This window comes from Netta rufina (assembly GCF_964035555.1).
Source record: "Netta rufina genome assembly, chromosome: 3".
NCBI lineage: Eukaryota > Metazoa > Chordata > Aves > Anseriformes > Anatidae > Netta > Netta rufina.
The window spans coordinates 49,138,507-49,161,585 of record NC_140125.1 but is presented as its reverse complement, the minus strand read 5'-3'; the positions used below and the strand labels follow the sequence as shown (position 1 = coordinate 49,161,585).

The window sequence follows — 23,079 nt, the reverse complement described above, 5'->3', positions numbered from 1 at the left end:
TTTTGAGTCACCAGGAGATTTTTTGGTGAGTGGCATTTAGCTTTACATATCAATTGTTTTTCTCAATGCCTGTCTAGAACTGTAAGTTTTTGCTTGCTTTCTCTTGTGCTTTCTCTACTGTTGCCCTAACAATTAACACAAGTTATTGAAGTTTAAATGGGAAGACATGACACCTTCTAACTAAGATGTAATTGCGTAAGCATCTTTCATTCTCTAGTGCATATTTCTGTATTATTCAGAAGTAAGCCAAACAGCTGCATTAGAGAATTGTATTTCCTTGGGAAAACATGGACACTATCTCATAAGTCAAAGGAAAATTAAAGTTAATGTAACTTTTAGTTATTCAGGGGAAGCTTGAAAAGCTGTGAATTTTACATGTCTTTGAAGAAACAACCATATTTTATGTTTGGAGGGGGAAAAAAACGGCTTTTTTTTTTTTTTTTTTTTAAATCAACTTCTCTTTGTCATTGTGCTTTACCAGCTTGTTAATATAGGATGCTTTTTAGACCTGTGCTCTGTAAAATTATCAGTTTAAAGCTTGTTTCCTCTAAAATGTCTTACAGATTTTTGCTCTTAGCTGCTGTGATTAAGACAACATGATCCCCACTATGCTGTCCAGGTAGTTTTAACAAAGTATTCAGCTCTTTTATATGTTCGAACACCAAATATATGTGTATTTAACCATACTATTTTTCATTACAAACTACCATTCTTCTGACCCAAAACTTTAATAAAGAAACCAAAATAAACCCTGGATTTAGTGCATTGTTTCCCGCAGGAGTAAAATAGACAGGTGATGAAATAGTCACCAAACTTTCTTGTCTCTTTAAATCCATTGTTTGTATTCCAGAGATCCAGTTTTCAGAATCATTTTTGTAAATTTTTGGTAGATATTGCTCCATACCAGAACAGTTTTGGAAATTGCATTTTAATATGGATGATGGGAAATCTATTCTATTTCTAGCAGTTTCTGGTTTTGTCTATTTAGTAAATCATAGTATATATTCAATATTTAGGTTCCCATTGTTAATTTTCTTTGCAAACCAAATATATTGCTTTTCTAAGTATTCAGATAAACTGTAATGGTGTCACATTTTCCATCAGACTTGTTACAGAGTAGTTTGCATAAAGAGAAATAAACATTCATATTTCCTTTTTGTCCTGCTCAGTTTATCAGAAGGAATGATCTCAGTTCCATATCCAGTTCTATAGCCCTCTTGATATCCAAATCCAGCTCACTGTCAATAAACTAGTCGAATACCCAGATATATTTGGAGAATTTTTGCTATCTGACTATACCCAGGGGACATACCTCAATTGGCCATCTTCTAGTCAAGATCTTTTCTTTCCTTGACTTGCTAGATTTCAAGGGTGTCCTGGTTCACTCCAGTTGCTGTCTGACCACACGAGAAACAAACAGACAAACCCTGTGCGTATGAACATTTAGACCTTGGTCTAGATAAGTCTGTGTTGGGGAATCATTTCTGTAGAATGACTAGAGGTGTTCACTCAAACTGTCTGGAAGAAACCTGTTTCTGTCCATCTTTCCCAGATGTTATTTGTTCTGTGGTATTGCAGTGATCCAAGTGAAGCTTTGCTGTTGTTTCTTTTGAGTTAGTGGGTAGGGTTTTGCATTAAACAAGCCTGAGATATGTAATTTGTTTGTTTGTTTATTTATTTATTTATTTTTAAAAGGAAGACTTCACTGGGGTGCTTAAACAAGAAAAACGTTTTCTGTACAGAGCATAACTGACTAACTGAGGGATAGTGCATAATCTAAGGCTCTTCTAACATTTTGGTTATTCTTACTCTAAGACTTATTGGATTTATTCAGCTTGAAATTACAGGAATCCTTTGATAAGTCTGTTGCATGACAGTACAGTCTTATGTGAATGTGAAAATAGCCACTATACTACTTTATTTCTTTATGAATATCCTTACTGTATTCCTCTTCAAGTATATTTAAATGTTATATATAATATATTTGTCTTTCAGTTAGACACGTTTCTGGATTTGTTATTGTTATCTCTTCTGACCAAAGTGATTAACTGGAGATTTTGTCCATCTTTGCAGTTAGGAGGTAAAACATTTAATAGGGACCATGTTTTCAATGCTTATTTATTTATTTATTTATTTACAAGAAATTATTAAGTCTTGCTTTCTTGAACATAAGGAAATTCAATAACTAGAAACAGCTTCTACACAAAACACCTGATTCACTCTGCACTAAAAGTCTAATTTCATTCTTTTTCCTAGAACATATACCCAAAAGCTTTTTCCTTTTTTTTAGAAGTTAATCATCTCCTTTCAAAACTGACCTACCTCCTTTCTACACAAACACAAAACTACTCTGCCCAAAACAATACTCAGTAAATTTCTTACTTTCACAGAGATCATACAGTTTCTCAGAAGGAAGTAACTTAAACTAAGAGTTTTGCCAAGGTTTTATCCAACATATCACCGCATCTTTAGCCTCACTGTGAGTTTAAAAAAAAAATGATCAATGTTATTAAACATAAGAAACATAATATAAAGTGAAGAAAATTGCATGTGGAGTAAAAGCAAAAATATCCATACTCTTTATGAATGAGGTTTGTGGTCAGTACAAAGACAACATGATGTAAAATTCAAAACACAAAAGAGTAAAATAAGGGCTTTTCCTTATAAATATGAAATTCTAAAGAAAAACTAAGTAAGTGAAACTAAAGTTAATAACTAAGTCAATGCTATTTCTAGCAGGCTGGGGAGCTTTGTAGCCTATTTCAGTATCAAATACTGCATTTTTATTGCCATATCATACTTCAGTAATTAAAAAAAGCCATTGTTTTAATAACAGATAATCAGTAATAAATCCTGTATTTTGGACTTGTGCATAAACAGCGCAGTTGACATCAAAGTATTACTTACTATATATGAAGGATACTGAGTCCAAATATTATTACTTCAGATTTACATCAAAATCAATGGTGTAAAAAATTATGAAAGAACATCTTTATTATTTTTTTAATTTCTCTTGTAAAATAACCCCCCAACCTTTTTGTGTATATTGTGTCTTTGTTGTGATTCTTTTAAACCCTTTAGGTTTATTTCCCAGGACTTGTCATTGTAGGACACAGTGCATCTGCAGGTATAGAATATTAAAATTGCAAAAGTTACTCTTAGCTTTGAATGGATTTTTTTCTCATTTTGATCTTTAAGATCAATCTGATCATATTATACAAATTTCTTTTCCTATCTGTCAAAAAGTCTCACTACATTGCTTAAGTATTGATTCTTCTGTGAATGAAGTATCTTCCAAGCTTTTTAACACTATTTAAAATAAACACTTTATATTTTTTTTTAGCTATTGTGATCTTTAAAGGCTCACTGTCAAATGCATATAGAAAGTATAGAAATCTTATGATGTGCTGAAACTTCTCATTTAACGTCAACACTGTTGTTCACTTGATACGGCAATCCTATTTACAAATCTGTTTATTTCAAGTGGTCACATTTTCAGATCAATTTCAGGCATTCAAGTTTCAGATATTTGGAAGTTATTAATTTCATAATTTAATTTTTGTCTTGTCACATTCACTGTAAGCATCCTACTAGTTTTGGAAGAATATCATTATGAGGCTGTAAAAACTGCAAATGTAAGTGAATTACAGGAAAAAATACAGGAGACTCGAAATGCATGAAATCATTTCTACTGATAACATGGGAGTTGGCACCTTTCTGTAACATCTCTTGAATTTCGAAAGCATGAGAAGTAAAGCTGATGATATCAGCTCTCCGTAGTGTTGAACAGATGCCTGTCATCTAATGTTTACATCCTCAGTGTGTGGAATATTTGTTGAATCAGTCTGTTCTTGAACATCAGGAAAAATTTAAATTATTTGGTCAGCTAGATGTCTAATACGAGATCTAGATCTTTCCTCTGTCAGTTAATATCATAAGTGGTCCATCTGTGGAAGAAGATGAATTCAAAATAAATCTTTTGGAAATCATAGGTGTTTGGTTCAGGCTGAATAAAACCTGGAGGATCTTGCTGTGGGCAGCTCTAGAACTATATCATCGCTGATAAAGATTTTCTGGAGATTACATGGTAGAGGATATGAAATTTCAACAAATTAGATGTTTTCTTCCATTTTGCTTACATCAGTGGTTTCCTACTCTCTCTGCCATTTGGCAAGTATTTTAAACCATTATTGAAAATCTTGATGAAATCCTTGCCTTCTTTTGTGCACAGTAAATAAAATAAAATAAAATAAGGAATGTACACTAGCATCTGTATACTTATACACAAGGGCTTTTATGGGCTCCGTAGTGTAATTGTCTTGTTTTGTATGTAGTATGGAATTTATCATACTTATTGCTTTTGGCCTACATGGAGATTTTATCCAATATCCCGTGCCTTATTTTTTCTCTGTATGAGCAAACAATAAAAAAAAAAAAAAAATTTGCATATTCAGATAAATTTAAAAGCTACAAATAATGTACAAAAAACTTTTACATACCACCTACTTTTCTACAAGTAAAAATATTTAAACACAAATATATTTATCTTGAGTTGTGAAGTATTCTTTCTATCTTCGGTACTGAAGTGTTCTACAACAAATACTTAAGTGATTTCATCCTTTGCAGACTGAATTTGTGTTGAGGCAGTGTGTTCAGGAAGCTGTCAATGCAAATATTTTTACAAAGCAGATGTGAATGTAGATAATAATAGTATGTCACATGAAAGATCTGGAAAGTGAAAGCTTAGTCCATGATAATTTGTTAACTGTACTTTCAAAATGTAATGTTTCAATGTGGAAATGTAAAATCACATTTCAGTTAGAAGGGTTTGAATTTTTGAATTGTATATTTACATCATCTTTGATATACCATACATCCATGTTGTTTGTCTTACTTAAAAAAAAAAAAAAAAAATGGCTTCAGGTGCCAGAAGTAGATTGCCTGTACATTTTTCATGTTTTAAGTTTAACGTGTTGTGATGATCTGAAAAGCAGTAGTTAACTGATCAGGTGTATTTGATTCCTTTAATTTATACTGTTATGAAGCAGTTTTCATGACATGCTGGTTTGATTCAGCTCTCACAACAGCTTGTAGGAGATAAGGAGGTTGTCAGAAAGATATTATTGGATGCTCGGGGACTGCTTTTGAAGTTACTCTGAGATGACAACTAATGAAAAGCTTTTTTTGATAACTTACACTTCAGCATAGATAGATAGATGATATGGTTATCTTTTGCTTGCAAAATGATGAATTAAGTATGGCTTTGTTTGCTATTTGTCTGTAATAGAAAATCTACCCTACCACCAAAGAGATAGTTAGTTAATTCCCCTTTTCTGTTTTCTGTTGTTGTTTGTTTGTTTGTTTGTTTTGGTAGATATCTTCTTTACTGTGTGTTAAAGCTAAACAGCGATGCTTTTGCACACTGAAGGAAGTCTGAATTCAAAACTGAAGTCAGTGTGATAGCAGTGAATGTGTTTGGCATGGGATAAAGAAATATTTTTTCCTAAAATGCTAATAGGTTAATGATACTCTTGCACTTAAGGAGCTTATAATGTAATGAAGAAATGAAGGGGTTGGTTGTTTCTTTTGATACAGGTTATTTAGGATGCATCTGAGTGAACCTCATCCAGTTGGTTTCACCTCTAGATGTAGTTGTTATTAATCCTTGACTTATTTTTTCCTTTTTTTCTTTTTTCTTTTTCTTCCTAAATATGGTAGTTAAGGTATTTTTGATACCCTTAACAAAGTGGCATAATAAAGTAATACTGCTGGGAGCTGAAGATACTGTGACACAGAAAGAGCTATTTTTAAAGATTTAGAATTGTCATTCTGAGAATGTAGAGCAGAAACGTAAGTCAAGGAAAGTGTAAGAGACGAAAACATGGAATTACACAAAGAGCCCCAGTCTCAATGCTCTCACACATTATCTTCAGAAGCATTAGATTTAGAATTTTCTCTTCCTATGCAAATGAGAAAAATAATTTTCAATGTGGTATCAACCATTCAGAGTTTAATTAAAAAACAGGCCTTAAACTTTATACATGAAACATAAACCTAGCTACATGACCCCAAAGACTAGTTCTGAGAAAGCTAGTCATACTCAGGCAGTTTTGCTATGCGCAGGGGAAGAATGTGGCTTGTTATTGTTCTGGTATCGCAAAAAGTGCCGGAGGTCTCAAAATGAAATTTATTAGACACCATACCCATTTCCAGTTAAAGATCCTGGATTGAACCTTCATAGGGCTAGTGCTCATGTAAAACCGTCTCCTTTGTACCATGAAATTGCTACATCAGGATATTTCATCAGTTTGATAATACATGACAATAATCCATTATTTCAGAATTAGTGTAGTTAATGAGCCTTTAGAATAAGCTGAATACTTAGGGTCTGACCTATCAACAAGGATTTCCATAGGCTTCAGTGGTCATGAATATAGCAGTATAATCTTAGGTTATTTCTGAACTGTGAAATAGCTGTTTGCCACACTACATCCTGGGACAAGGAGGAACCTGGTTTTACAGGGGCTGCTTTCCAGCCTTCCTGTTCAGGTTTTCTTTCCTCTGAAAGAGAATGGAAGTTGAAAGAGGAAGTGGTACATGTCCTCATACTCTCTCCCTAAAGTGGTGTCTGGAAGTAGCTTAGAATTATCCTGTCCACAGGATATCCTGTTCTTGTTTCACGTGTAATTTAAACCCTACCTTGGTTGCAGCCTCTGTAGTTACTGAACAGATCTCAGAACTTAAGTTTGGTTGGTGATTAGAAACTGGAGGATTTGGTGTTTCTCTTTTTGTCACAAGCCTGAACTTTGTCTCTTGTAGATTGCTGCTCTGATTCAGAATAGCAGATACCTCATTTTGGAACCTACTAGCTAGTATCCCTTTATCCTTTTCCACTTTTTCCACAGTCTCCTTCCTCTTCTCAGTGTTCATGTGCATAAGTAACACTGTTGGGGGTTGTAGTGTGTGCTAAACTGTCTAACCTTTCTACTTTTATCTGAAAAGGTGACAAGGAATCTGAGTTTAGAAGGTAAATTCTCTGAAATAGTAGGTCAATACTTTTTGTTCTTCAGACTGCTAGACAAGTTCACTTTACCTCTGATGAAGAACTAGCAACATCAATTGAATTTGCATAGATGGCTATTGAAGCTTGAACTAGTGGCTCAGTTATAAAATATTTAATCTTTTGTCTCCAGTACCCACAGAGAATTATCCTAACGTCATGTCCCCTAATTCTCCATTGACGTTCCAGATCTTCCACACAATATGAGATCACTTTTTATTAGTAAAACAGAGTAAAATGTTTTTTACATTAAATTGTTGATATCTAAATACAAGAAATCTTACTTCAGTCTCTCTAGGTATTCTCAGGAAGACATCTTTTGTTATGCTGATAATACCAAAGGAGATAAAAACAGAAACATCAATCTTAACAGAGTATTAAGTCTGAAATTTGATTATCATCACTTAAATCCCAATATGTTTAATTATTTTTAGTGTTCATTATTCTATGATAGTATTCATCTTGAATGCTTGTCTGGTGTGATTAGATGAAATTGTTATAAGATTTAATTGATCTTACTGAGTTTCATATTATAGGAACAAAGCTGTGAGCACTGTAGCAGCCACTGAATGGTCTATTAAATATAATTTGGATTATTCAAATAATTAAAACATTTGTTATTCTTTTTAAAAATTGATTGAGAGGATTTTGAGTAATTACCTGCTTAAAACTATTTGATTCCTGCAGAAATGTGGATAATTGTGAGGCTACTGAGGTATTGTTAGCCATAACTGATAACCTAAGAATGATGTTATACTAAATAGTAAAAAGAATATTGTCATAAATTTTGCATAGTCTTCCAGAAATTCTCCCTGATTTCAAGTTTACTTTCCACAATCCATTTGACAGCTGTTAATATAAATCCTTCTCAGGTTCCACTCATTCTTATTATTCCACTTTGTTGATTTATATTACATTTAACATAAATGTATGTCTATATTAGCCTTTATAGTATATTTCAATCTCAGCTGGGCTTACTACAGTCCACTGTGGGAGTAGGCTGGCACATGATGCATTGGCATATAATGCGTTGACACAAAACATATTCCCAAAGAAAAGAAAAAAAAAAAAAGACTAGCTTTTATTTGTAGCTTGTTACACAGCAAAATTAACTTTCTGCCTCAATGCTAAGACAGTACAGATCGTGCTATGTACTCTTTACACAAATGCCTCAGCTTAGTCCAAAGAGAGGTATGTATAGAAAAATTTGTCGCTGACACACCCACTAATTTCACTGCATCTTCCAGACAGTGAATTTAAATTACTGAAATAGCATCACAACAATGGAAAACTTGACACAGCTGTACAAAATTTGTATTCAGTGTTTAATGAAATATACCAATATTGAAAATTTTGTGCAGTGGTTAAAAAAACAGATCATCATTTATATTTTTGTGCATTACATAGCACTATTTTGGTAGTTAAACAGTGGGATAACTTGAGTAATTAAAGCCTAGTGTAGTGCTACTGCTTTGGGATTCAGTCCAGGGTACCCTTTCTGCTTTTTTTTTTTTTTTTTCTCTTTTTCTCCAGAATGAGTGAAGAATTCCTAGTAAGATTGCTAAAGTTACACTGTACTTCATGGCAAACACACCATGTGATAGCGATAGCTAATGCCATAGGTGTGGGGAAGAAAAAGTGTGAGGAATTTCTTCATTGCATGATCACTGTCTACTTAGGCTTCCACAGTTAGAAGATTCCCATTGTGTTAGTGAAGTCTACTTATAATTTAGCAGCATGTCTTACCAGGCTTTACTGTGAAAATAACCCTTTTCACTGCACAAAATTATTTAAATGGGTAATGACCAGAATTTATCTGTCAGTCTCTGATTTTCAAAGCTATTTTCTTTTCCTTTTGGTGAGTGCATAGGGTTGGCTGCATACTAATGCAAGTCAATCCAGCCTCTACAACCCAATTAGCAACAAAAATCATAGGACCAGCTTATTAAGAATATGACTGTAAAACATGACCATAAAGCCATATGTCCACATAAACCACGTGAGCACTGACAAACAACTCAATGAATGACACACAAAACAATGCAAACCAAACCAAAGGTTCATTTTGCCTATATTAATTTCCTTTCTCCCCCAGTTGTATAGTTTTATTTCATGTGGTGACCTGGGAACCAAGTAGAAGGTTTTTTTCACTGATAATCTTACTTTTATATTTTACATTGGTTTTAGTCCATTTATTTTTTGTCTGACTATGTCTTACTAATATTGCTTACTTATTTGTGCTATTTAAATGTGAATGAATATAGCTATAGCCAGCAAATTGTTTCAAAAGAAAAAAAAATCACGTGTATAAGTGTGAATTCGTAAGTTTCCTACTCATTAAATTTCTTGCCATTTATTCATCTGGTCAATGTGAAAATAGAAGAGCAGTCCTAGTGAATCTAGAGTATACAAAACTCTCAAAAGTATCTATGAAAAACCTTATTAAGTAAGTGTATAAGGATACATAGTATGTAGAATGCACATCAATAATATAACTTATAGACAGATACAAAATGTTGACATCCTCACTGTATTTGTTTCAAGGACAGTTTAAAAATCCAATGATCTGAGCTCATTTCATCTAGTGAAAACTGTGTTATAAAAACCTGTTTGTTTCAATTTCACTCTGCAACATGCTCGAAGACAAAGTTTGTATTTCTTTGATAAATCGAATAGAAAATACAAAGAACGGGACAATGATCGTATGAAATACAATCAGACTTGCTGTACTGTATGATACTGGATTTTGTATAATGTAATTCCTGAGGTTTGCAGAGATAATAAAGCATAGGACTAGCAACCATTTTACTATTAGTTATTTTACTTAAGATTAGTTTACTTTCTTCAAATTTGTCTATGGTTTACACATTTTATTGCTTTCAAAGAAAATCAAGGATCAGCCAGAACTTTCATTGTCTACTATCGTTATTTATCCGAGCCTCCACGGTAGCTTTTCAGTTTCAGTAGTTTTCAGAACATATTCATCTAGCCTCAAAAAATTTCTTTAGTCAATATTGTGGATGGTTCAAATTTAAAGTATTTCTGTGCAAAAATAGTACATACTAAATAACCTTAGTAAACAAGATCCCCATTTTCTATGGGGAGAAGTCAGATTTTGAGCTAAGAATGCAAGAATAAATCTTTAATGCAAGTTAAATCTCTAAGTTTTAACTGCTTTCTTAATGGCTTCTGCTTTTGAAAGTTGACTAGGATCAATTTTTAAGATTTTTATACAAATTCAAAATACTGTTGTAATTATATATTAAAAATAATATAGTATTATCTTCAATTTGTTGTCTATTCATGTCTGTATGTTAGGTTTTTATATTGGTAACCACTACAAGAACATATGCAGTATATTCAGACCTTACATACATATATTTAATAAAGAATATTTTACTATATTCCATAAGAACTATGAATATGCCTACAAAACAGATTCTCAAAATGTTTATAAATAAATAAATAAAAATCTAAAAAAGACATAAGAACAATTCTTGGATTTTTATAAAGGTTCTTGAATAGTTTCTTTGTTGTTTCAAGTATTGAAGAGCACTATTAATGTAGAAAAATACAGTAACAGTATAAATAAAGCTATCGTTTCATAATATAAATTCTGTATGTATACATTATGTGTATACATATGTAATGTAATGTATACATGTACATTAGCTACATAGAAAGTAAGATGTTAAATGGCATACCTTACAATATTTTATATTTTCTAAATACATATATGTCATATATTACCCTACAATATTGAGTATAAGCTTTATTTTCCCTTCTAAAGTTATTTAGACTCTGCTAACAAGAAATTAAAAACCTTAAAAACTATACATTTTTGAAATTACAGGATATATACCTATGTTGTATATTTTGAATATAAATTTCCAAGATAAATTTAGCATTGAAACAAACAAACAAACAAACAAAAGTATAATTGAAGAATGTAAAATGTATTATATCAAACAGAAAGAGGCCCATATTCTGACATTTTAAGTAAGGTTGACAGTCATGGTTTTAATTGGAAAATAATCCTTTACCAACTCGTTCAGTTTCTAAGTAAAAATAATACATTTTACTACAAGTTTACACTTTAACTTAGGCAAATGAACATTGGGTCTTTCTATAAAATGGAAGCCATTTTACACTTTAAATTTCAAAGACAATTTGGCTATTACTTTTCTAATACAACCAAATAAAACCTTACCTATTGCAGTACATTTGAATATTTTTCATCCACATTTCATCTAAGCTACTCCTTCCTTCCAGGAACTTCATATATCTTACTGAAATTAATGCAATTTGGAAAGAGTTTTTTTTCCTGAAAGAGCAGATAAATGGTTAATAAAGCAAACATTTACATGGGGAAGGGGTTCTAAATTCAATGTCTTAAGTCAGCTTTTGTTTGATCAACAGTTGGCCTCTTTGAAGGGCAATATCTATATATACCTGAGCAGATTTGTTGTAGGTACCAAATTCAGAAAGGACTACCAAGTCATCTTATTGGTATCTTCGTTTCACCTATGAAATGTCATCTTCAGTGACACCATTAATGTAAAAGTTGTATTCAGTGACTCATTTCACAGACAGCCATGTCAGATGCCACAAGGGACTGTACTCTTCTAAAGCAAGGTTTATTGTTAACTTCATGACTGTAATATTGTCTAATAAGCTCAACTTAATATTCTTGAGTGATACATCTGCACCAAACATTTTGTTCAGATATGTTTGATGTATCTAATAGAATATTTAAAAGCTGTGCAAGCAAACTTCTATTATTATTTTTTTCAAATGTATTTGTGTTCTTCACTCCACCTCTGTGCAATTCATGCCAACCTCCACGTTTATCCTTGTAAGGCAGTGGTACTGTGTCCTTGAGCATAGACACCGTTCAGTACACAGCTAGCACAGTCTCTGACATAGTTTTGTCAGGGTCAGAGAATGACTCCTGCCCTGTTCTGGTCATATGTATAGATATACCTCATTCAAACTTCTTTTAGTCACACTGTAGATTATAAATTCTGAAAATTATGAGCCAGTTTTGAGTTCTGACTTATTTGGAATGACACCAATTTTCACAAAGAGAGGCTTTTAACACTTCTGTGTCAGTGTGATCTGTTCCAAAAATTGGCCTTGAAATTTACAATAATCTCCTGGATATCTCTTTCCATAGTTCACGATTAAAATAGACAACACCATCACAATGTTTGGTATCAGCCAGCAGATGGTGTAGTATTCCCTTCCATTTCTGAGGCTCTATCAATATCTAGAATCAGTTCACTTGGATTCATCTTTCTACAGTGTACCTCTGGGGACCTTCCAACATTGCATAGCATATTGTCTCATTCCACCAGACCATGACTGAAAAGTGTGAGATAAATTCAGGACTCTTGGAGGCCATGCGACAAAGGATTTCTGGTGGTTGACCTCTTCTTTTTAGATAGTCTTTTGCCCCAAAACTTCTTTTGGTCCATGCTTCTCAGGCATACTTACAATGAATGAGACTACTTTGGTTTTCCTCCCTTAATCTTAATTCTTGAAGTCTGTGGAGATTCATACATTGTCGTCCTGCTTACTCCAACAGCTTTCATGGTAACTGTCTCAATAAATTTTATTATGTTTCTTTCTGTATTCTGGATAGTTCTCTTGAAATGTTCAGCCATTGCTCTTTCCTGGGGAGGAGCATCATCATCATAACATGGGAAATTGGAACAAATTAGACTATTGGACCAATGGAGCAGATTCCCGAATGAATATACCACTAAATAACTTTGAAAGTTGGGGGATGACTTTCAGGAGTTGTGAGTCAAAAAACCATCAGTTAATGCAATTGCTTTGTCAGTGCATGCCAGAGAACACTTACAGCTTCTTGGCACTCTGAAAATCCCTTGGTCTTCTATCAGCCTTTGGTCTTAAGCATCAATAAAGGCTTAACTGAAGTTTCCACCCTTAAGAGATCCTGTTAAACAGTATAGAGATGAATATAGTTCTTGTGACTATGGGGCAGCCACCATATTGGTCAGACATTTTTTACCCATTCTTTTTTTAACCTTGCTGGAAGTATGTTTCTTCTGTCTATAACCTATTCTAGGAGAGTAAAGTATTCCAAGTATTAGAGAGGCATACACACCTTAAAGTATTCAAGTTACTGGAGTAAACTTATCCACCCTTCTGAAAATAAGGGTTTTTTTATACATTTTACCATATATAGTATCCTAACTAGTATTAAATATTACTACGATACCTTTATACATGTTATTCTATTAAAATATCCTATATATATATGCATATATATATATATATATAATTAAAAATATATTATTATAGTGACCAAATTGCACCTGGTACAAACTGACCAGTTTCTTGAATTTGGTTGAAATTTGGTTTGTTACTTAGTTACATTAGTGATACCAATGGGTTTCAGTAAGTTTTAGAGATTTACAATTAGAGGTCCTGAGTAATTGGGTCACCTTTAAACACATTTGTTTTTCAAATAAGCTTAATCAGTATGGAAATAAAGTCCAGTTAGGAGCCCTATGCTAGGGCTTCAAAGAAATGGAGGAATGTCCAGGACTCTCTACATCTTGCTTACATTTGTTACTTGATTTCTTAAATGGGATAGTCTAGGTCTGGCAAGAGATTGACTAGATGTCAGTGGTTTGATTATTAAAACTGATAATTGTGTGTTTATTTCCTTCTATAAATTAGTTCAGCAAATGTGCTGACAGTAACAGCTTGCTTTACTGTCTTTTGTATAATGCAGTTTGCTATGACAAATTATTCCCCCATCTGAATCCATACTATAAATCATTTAGATTTCATTGTATGTATTTAATATACCATAGATCTCAGTTCCTGTGTATTCCTTGGATTAATGTTGGAAGAGGTATAACCAAAGGTAGTAACTTAAATTCATTCAAAATTAGCTGAAGTTGGCCATCAACCTTTTATGAAGAGTTCCCCTCATTGTGACATCTCGGATAATTCTGGTCAGTTAGCACAAACTTTTATTCAGTCAAGAATTTTTAACTGTGGCATTATTAGAACCATAATGAGTCACCAGAGGATGACCTGACCTTCCATGGTAAACATCTTCCTCCTGGAATACTCCTCTCAGAGAGGAGAACTTAGAACTTAGGACTCACTCTGCTCACGGAGCAGGCAGAGAGCAAGACTCATAAGGGGAGCTCCAGGCCTAGAGGCAGAGAACTGTTTTTACTGTTCTCACTTTCCTCCCAGATAACCCTCATTTTTTACATGAACTTAATGAACTTTTCCCCTGAAGCACTATGAGAAGATTACTTTACTGGAGTTCATAAAAAATTTTATCATCCTTCCTTGGCTGGTGCTGTATGTATCCCTTTCAGTCTTCTTTCAAAATCGTATTCCAGAAGTCAGAAACTTTTACGGCTTTCAGAAGATTCAAGATGGTAGCAATTAGAAAAGACAATTAGAATAGTAGAATTTTAAAAAGTATGCATAGTTACAAACATGAGTGGGCCTTAATATTGATAAATGCAATTACCAGAAGCTGCAGCATTATAAATTGTGAAAATAATTCAGTTTTTACTTTTCTATCTTACATTCTGTCTTTATCACATTGGTAAATCATTTCATTTTGTCAGTCAATTTCAACTGTTTGCAATACTCCATCATTTCTATAATTCTGAGTAATACTTTTAATTTTAAATTGTGGCCTGTGATAATATACTAAGCAGCATTATTTCTGCAAATCCCCAGGGCACTCCACCATTAATGTTTTTGCTTCTTGTACTGTAACCAGCTTTTAATTCATGAAAGGACTTCATTTTGCCTCCTGTGGCTACTAAGTTAACTTAATAATATCCTGAAAAGGACTCTATTGAAAGCTTTTTGAAATCCTAATTCAATATCTAGAACCAGATATCATTTGTCTATTATTTTAACTCTTAAAACTGTCCCTTAGATTGCTTTTAATAAGCTGAATCTCCAGAGTACAGTCTACAGGTTTCTGCTCTGTGTCTAGCAAGCCTGTTTCATAAGAGCAAGAGACATATAAAACCTGTCATTTAGTGTCAGGAAACAGCTTCTCAGTTCTTACTAAAGTTATGAGACAACCAGTTGAGTCACTGTGCTCTTGTACATTTAGGACTCTGATTATACTTCTTGGAACTATAGATTATTTAAAAAACAAAAAAAAAAATCAACCCCAAAAGTAGGTTGTTCTCATTAAGAGAATTTTGCAAATGTCATGTGAAACCAATAAGATCATATTCATGATAATAAATGAGTGAATTGACTGTGAATTTACTGAGAGGACTGTGTCTTCCTTCCTGTTTTGTACAATTTTCCATACTTAATGCTATCCAAAAATATGCAGTTACATCTTTGGAGATTTATGTGATGGAAAAACTCTGTGTTGGTGGGATAGGAATGAAACCTAAAAACATGCTGATTGTAATAGGTGCATGATAGGTGCATTTTGGGGAGATTTGATTTTTTTTTTTTTCTCTGATAGTGCTCAGAATTCCCCCATCACAATGTGTTTTTGCAATTTGTGAGTGAGAGTATAACTTCTGTGTTGATGTAGAGAGCCATACATAACCCCTTTAGTGTGCTCAGAATAAAGGAATAATTGGAAAGGCTTAACTAAGAAGTAAATTGATCACATCTATATACAGAACCACATTTCGGCACACAGAATGCACCTGTTCCCCTTAGGATTAACTTTGAAATTGCACAACTGCTCCACAGAAATACACTAATGCAGACTCACCTTAGAGCATTTGAGGAAATATCTCTTCTTATTTTTCTAGTTAACAAAGTGAACAGAGCACTGCTCTGTCATTCTCTGTATTAGAAGTTTCCTGCCCACTTTACCACCTGGATATAATTGTCAAAAGAAGGTGATAGGAACAGTCTCACAGAACATTCTTATCACGAGAAATCACTATTCTAATTTGCCTTTCAGCTGTTTCTGCATTTTCATTATATTTTACAATACATATTATATGAAAATACAAATATTAATGCATAATGATGTTTTAAAAGTTTTCACAATTTCTAGAGCCATATAACAACTATTTTTTCATAGTATCTGAAACTTATGACAAAATTCAGTAGATGGATGATTTTAGTTGTGCATTGCATACATTGTGGAAGGTTTCCTGCTATTTTATGCCATGTCTTAATTATTAAAACAAAATATTTGAATAGTTGTTCTTAATTTTGGCCACAGACATTTTTTGTTGTGTGGTTTTACCCCGGTCTTCCTGCTTATCTGTATTTTTTCTGGTTTTGTATTATTTGCATAAATGCCAAAGAATTTCAAGTTAATTTGAAAGATAGCTTTGCATGAATTGTCAAAGAGAAAGGAAATTAATGCCAACAAATGAGAAAACAATTGCTTGGCCCCTCTTTCTGAATGAGATAGAATCACTTGACATTCTTTCCTGATTTATAATTCATTCTTCATAATTCATTCTTAAAAACATAAAGTAAGAATGTTACATTTCATCTTATTAAAGTGGTAGCAAATACTCTTTGAGCAAGAAATGAGGGTATATGAGTTAATTTTAAATGATTCTCTACTGACACGATGCATTGTATGTGTCTTGCTGGGATGGTCAAAGTCACGCACTGTTCTTCCAGTATGGTTTAAAGCGAACTGCATGTTGCACAGAGTAGATAAGTGAAGATCAATACATATGCCTCCAAAAGGTAGCCAGTCTTCCAGCAATCTCCTTATTGTCCTTCTACCTTCAGCCTCTGCTTTCAAGGTGGGAGGGATTTACCTCCAGTTAGTTAGCCTTCTCTTCTTCTGGGACAGTGTTATACTCTTTGTTTTCCTTTTCAGAAAGGTGTCCACTGGTGTCTAATTAAATGCTCGCAAAATTGGAAATTGCATGACTCTTATAAGTGCATGGCTCCTATGAATGCAAATTATCTTTGCACATCACGTGATGCTTATATTAGGCAATTGCAAATAAAAGAGATGAGTAAAATGTAGAGAAACAATATATCTCTTTCTGTCTTACTCTAAAGTTTAACATTTAGTGTGCTTGTGGAACTTTTACAACATATTAATAAAACTGTGTAAGGAAAACCATGGAACACTCAGGTGTATTAGGAAAACATATTTTTCATGCTTTTCTAGAAACCACTTGATTCTGATAATCTAATGTGATTAGAGTTCAGATAGACAATAAAAAGTTTAAAAAAAAAAAAAAAATTGTTCCCCTTTTTCCTTTTTTATTTTTTTCCCCAGTTTGATGTATTATGTGCCAGCTTGTCCCTGTTACTTACCGTGAGGAATTCATGGGAATATAATCTGGTTGTTTTGTAGTAGGATAAATATAAATATATAGGGTAAATTGATAATAATAACAGGTGCAATCTCACTAGTTCCCTGTATAATAATAGTAATGTTTTCCTATCCGTACTAGAAATATCTGATACCTTTTAAATAATAGTTGCCTTTTTCATATCTGCATCATGTTGGTGGTACATATGATTAATTGGTCTGCTCAACTCTTTTTGCAGTTTTACTACATCACGTTGATGAACTCCTGTACTGTAGCAGAAATCCTTGCTTATCTGTCACTTCAACATTGCATGGGATACTGTAATGACCTATATCTCGTAACCATTTTTGGTCATTCTTTGTAGGTTTTCCTTGTAGGTGACCCTCCTTAATATTGGCAAGATCTGCCTTGTCTATATCATCAGCGAAGTGTATACTGATAAAGTCAAAATCTAGGCAGTACAATTAATCAGTTTGTTTGTTATTTAAATTATTGTGAGAAGTTAAATATCTACAGAGTTAAATATCTACCTTTTCTAAAAGGTTCTAAATTCAGTTTCATTAAATTAAAAGATTTCTCTTAGAGTGCATATCTAGTTACTCTCTTGCCATTTTCTGTTTCCCTTAAATCAGATAAACTGTTGTTTTCCAGTTTATAGATTATCAGATTGCTTTAAGTATGACTGTTTAGGAAAGGCTAATAGCATACCAATTGTCAAACTTCTAAACCTTAAGTTCTCTCAAATCAGTTCTCTCTTCATTTATCAGGCAGATAAGCCAAGGAACTATTTTTACTATTTACGATGTGAACTATTCATCTGGCTTTTCATTTTCTCAGCAGACTTTCCTCTCACTAGTAGCTGCTTCATACGAACAGATTTTCTGCAGAACAAATTATCTCTAATTGTGATACTGCCATTAGTTTCCTTGCAACTTGTTGTGCATTGGTGTGTTATACATATTGATAAAACAAGTATAAACTGTATATTATTTCTTTTTCACCTAGAGAGCTTTTAATATGCATAATAGCATAGAAATTTCATGAAACAGAAGATTTTACTGATGCTAATACAGTGGTTTTCATCATCTGATCATATTTTATAATCATTTATCTTTTTTTTTTTTTTTTTTTTTTTTTTTTAGTTGGCCTAATTGCTGAAATACAGATTCTGGATTCTCACAACTTATAACCCTATTAAAAAGTATAGAAGTTCAGAATAATTATTTTGAGACTTATTAAAATCTGTAGTTGCAACATTGTTGTCAGATGTGGACAAGTTTTGCCAAGAATTTGAGCTTTAATCAGCATTATTTGTGGGTGGATGTGAACAACAGAATTTGGTGGGAGTAAGCAGAAAAATCACATTTTTCTCTGTACAGCTGTATAATAGCCACTTTTAAAAGCTAAATAGTAAATACAGAAGGAAAAGGTTTCACAACATAGAATGTAAGAAAATATTTCTGGCTTCCATATTGTGGGAGTTATTATAGAGCACAAAATGCTAAGTAAAAATTACTTATGCTTGGACGTAAAAATGCTTGGACAGCTGATGCCTGAAGAAATGAGATAGAAATCAGGTCCTTTTCAGACCCATGCCAGTAGCCATCCACTGATGGCTTTGGAACCAACTGCAAAGTAAGGAGTATACACAAATGCTTTATTATGTAATGCTTGAAATACATGTACCTGTGTTGTGTAGAGATTTTGTTTCAAAATCAAACATCTGTGTCATGAAAAAAAAAAACCAACAGATATTTTTAAAACCAGAAATCATATTGTCCTTAATGTGTCATCCTATGTGTATAAAATGTATAACCGTAAGACAACGTTGGTAACTAAAGGTGATATCAAAGGTAATATCTTTTATTGATCAGTTATTGTTACTGGGGAAAAAAAAAAATGAACAAGCTTTTGAACACATAATCTGTCTTCATATCTGGAATGCAAAAAGCATATTTTAAGGGGAAATGAGAAGTAAGAAAAATTGCTCAGACTATGAGAACCTCTCTGAGAAAAAAAAAAAAGATAACAACTGTACAGAACAGATGAGATATTAGTAGAAAGAGGAGGAAAAAACATAAGGTATTCTATTACAAGTAGTTTGAGCAAAACAGTTGCAAGTCTTGATTCAGTAACGTAACAAGGGTGTGTATTTCCATGGAAATAGTTAGTAATTTTGAAACAGTTGTCCAAAGTGCATATAAGGAATGGATTAAAAACAAACAAACAAACAAACAAAAACAGAATCTGATAAAGGCGTTTTTCATTCTACTAATTGTGTATCTTCATTTTCACAGAATCACAGAATTTTCTAGGTTGGAAGAGACCTCAAGGTCATCGAGTCCAACCTCTGACCTAACGCTAACAGTCCCCACTAAACCATTTCCCTAAGCTCTACATCTAAACGTCTTTTAAAGACCTCCAGGGATGGTGACTCCACCACTTCCCTGGGCAGCCTGTTCCAGAACAGGCTTGTTCCAGAACAAGCTTTAGGCATTTTCATGCCTAAAGCTTTTCCCCAGGTACAAGTAAACATAGGCTTTGTTTTAAATTTTCTGAAAGTGGAACATTCAATTATTGAAATGCAGTCAAATAATTATGTAAACTATAGAGAAGTTAAAAAAAGAAATATTGAAGGACATCTTATTTTCCTGTTGACAAAGGACAAGAAAAAATTGGGTCTTCGTGGTCTTACTTCTTCATCAAAGCTTTTTTGACCACCTGGCGATTACTTGATACAGGCTTCTCTCTGTAGTGAATAATTTGGTTTCTGAATTAGGCTAGTTACCAGAAGGTTGTAGTTGCTATATCTTCTGTTATCAGTCACTGGGTGGGCACACTTATTTTACCAGTTTACAAGCGTTGTCCGTAGCATGCTCTATGCTCAAGAAATACCTCCTAAAAAAAAAAAATAGTATTGAGAATTTCAATATCTTATTATTATATGTTTTGTAAAGAACTTCTAATGCTTGCTTGATATAGTTATTTTTGAACTTTCACATGAATTGACCATGGAATATTGACCTTAAAGCATCTGATGAACGTGTTTTCCATTCTTAAACAAAAAGCCAATAAGCAAAATACAAAGAGAATCCATCATATGTGGTGTTTTGGATTCTCCTGTAGGAATGCTTAATTATTTTTTTTTTCCTTCCTCTGTGTGGTTCACTACAGGGACTTGATTTCATTCACATTTGTAGGTAAATATGTATAATACATTCATTCTTTTTAGTCTGTTGTTAGAAGTTAAAAATCAATGTATGTGAGAGTATTTAAGTGTGTAATTGGCACTACATCTGCCAATAGTTAGATACTCACAGCAAATATAAAGGACTTATTTTCAAGTACCTCTTCCACTTAAATGTACAAGGAGCAGCTGAGGTCCCTTGGTTTGTCCAGCCCAGAGCAGAGCAGGCTGAAGGGAGGCCTCATGGCGGCCTGCAGCTCCCTCACGAGGGGAGCGGAGGGGCAGGCGCTGAGCTCTGCTCTCTGGGGACAGCGACAGGACCCGAGGGAAGGGCATGGAGCTGGGACAGGGGAGGGTCAGGCTGGGGGTTAGGAAAGGTTCTTTGAGAGGATGAACAGACTGGAACAGGTTCTCCAGGGAAGCTGTAATGGCACCAAGCCTGTCAGAAATCAAGAAGTGTTTGGACAATGCTTAGACATACAGTTTGATTTTTGGGTTGTCCTGCATGGACCCAGGAGTTGGACTCAATGATGTTGTTCCCTACCAACTTGGGTTATTCTATGATTAATTTTCATGGATGAATCAGTTTCAATGTGAAAGACTGAAGTGGTCCAGTCAGTAGCTAAGATATGCAAGATATTCAGGTCTGCTCAGAGTCAAGCAGGGAGGAAAATGAATGACAGTGGCAAACAGAGAATGTATGTTGGCTACTTGCTTGACTTCCACAATTCAAGTGAGAATTCTATTCCCAAAAGATATTCAGGAATCAAGGGCTGGGGATTGGTTTGCTTAACCTGACTAACTTTTCTTTAGGATTTTTTGAGCTTCAACATAGTCTGTGACAAAGCTTGTTGAGTGTGAAGGAGGAAGCACTTACCAAATTCCAAAATATAATCTCACTGGAAAAGTAGGGTGGCAGCTAAGCAGTGTTTCAAGGAAGCAGTTGCCTGAAGTGGTGGATTGGTCTCTCAGGGATTTTGAGGATCTTACTGTGTTCAGAGAAAGTGCCTGGCTGTTGAGCCAAGCTTAGCTATACTCAGTGCTCTAATAGACTGAAAGCAAGCGACTTCTGGTTCTTTCTGTCTTTCCTGAGTGTATGTAACATTAGGTTGATGGTATGTAGAAGAAAGAACAGGGAAGAATACTTGGATAGAGTGTGAAATCCCTTACAAAGTCATTATCATGGTATGGTTAACACACTATCTATTTTAGGAATGGAGGGAGATTCCTATTAGGCATAGGTACCTATTTTTCTTTACCTGTTTTCACAGTAGAGACACATTGAATTTCTTTAGAATTCTGTTCCTGATATCAGTAGTAAATAAATTTAGGTCAATATCCTAGGAAGTTGCAGATTCAGTATAAATACGGATAATTGTGTGATGCTGGATATTTTTTGGTTACAGGATTCTTTCTTATTTGTTTGCATAAATGCCCAAGTGAAAACATAAAGATCAGATATTTCTGAAGTAAACAGAACGTTATTCTTAAAATAGCCGCATTAATTTGTGTGGGCGACTTGCTAAGTAAAGTGTATAAGCGAGAATATCAGAATCTGGTGCTGACTTACCAGAAAACTTTCAATTGCTGATTTCAGATATTTGAACTTCTAGTTCCATCGAAACAAATGAGTCGAGTGTCAACTCTTCAGAAAATATGTGGGAGCGTATTGATTTTCATTCTGATCTTTAATATTTCTCTATTTCGTTTATCTGGTGATAAACCATATTGGCGACTTAATGTTATTCTGCAGTGATACAAACTCAATTATTATTTTCTAAACATACTTGTGTAGATGGCAGTAATTATCCATCAGGCTGATCATGTTGTATTAGTTTTGTAAAATTGTATTTATTTGACTATTTATTTTGTATTTTCAGGTAGAGATTGAGAAGCTGGACTATCATTATTATCTGCCTTTGTTTTTTGATGGGCTTTGTGAAATGACATTTCCATGTGAGTTTTTTGCACGTCAAGGAATCCATGACATGCTGGAACATGGTGGAAACAAGATTCTTCCTGTCATTCCTCAGCTCATTATCCCAATAAAAAGTAGGTGAAGATATGTGGAAAATAAAAACAAACAACATAAAAATAAGCAACTAAAATTTCACTTATACGTTGTAGATTTTTGACAAGTTGCTAATTAAGCAATAAAACATGACAGGCCATACATACAATCCAAACCTGAGTAAATTGTAAGGTATAAGGCTAGAAGGTTTATGCCTTCAATCACCTGGTAGGTGCAGTACTCCAGAAAATTGGACTGCTTGGTGAGTCTTTTTATTATTGCAGTGTGGCTCTTTATCTTCTGAAATTTGAAGTGACATTTTCTTACCTAATTTTTATATATTTATTATGCAAATCAATTACTGTATAAAACAGTTCATCTGAAATGACAGGAGAAATTACCAGATGAAATTTAGAGGATTATGTTTCTTTATTTCCTTTTGTTTATTCTACAGTGGTATTATTATATTTATTCTCTAGATCCCTTTTCTATCATCATTATCGTTACTTCCCATCTACATATATATATATATATA

General features: G+C 33.6%; 1 protein-coding gene across 1 annotated transcript in view; it reads left to right on the top strand.

The window, feature by feature from the left end:
- PACRG (parkin coregulated) overlaps positions 1–23,079 on the top strand; it is a gene marked incomplete at both ends in the record, with an annotated part of 215,678 nt that overhangs the window by 88,555 nt on the left and 104,044 nt on the right. Inside the window, one exon of the mRNA XM_084285307.1 lies at positions 22,414–22,585. Within this exon, the coding sequence (XP_084141433.1) occupies positions 22,414–22,585 (172 nt within the window). The remainder of the gene's footprint in view (positions 1–22,413; positions 22,586–23,079) is intronic.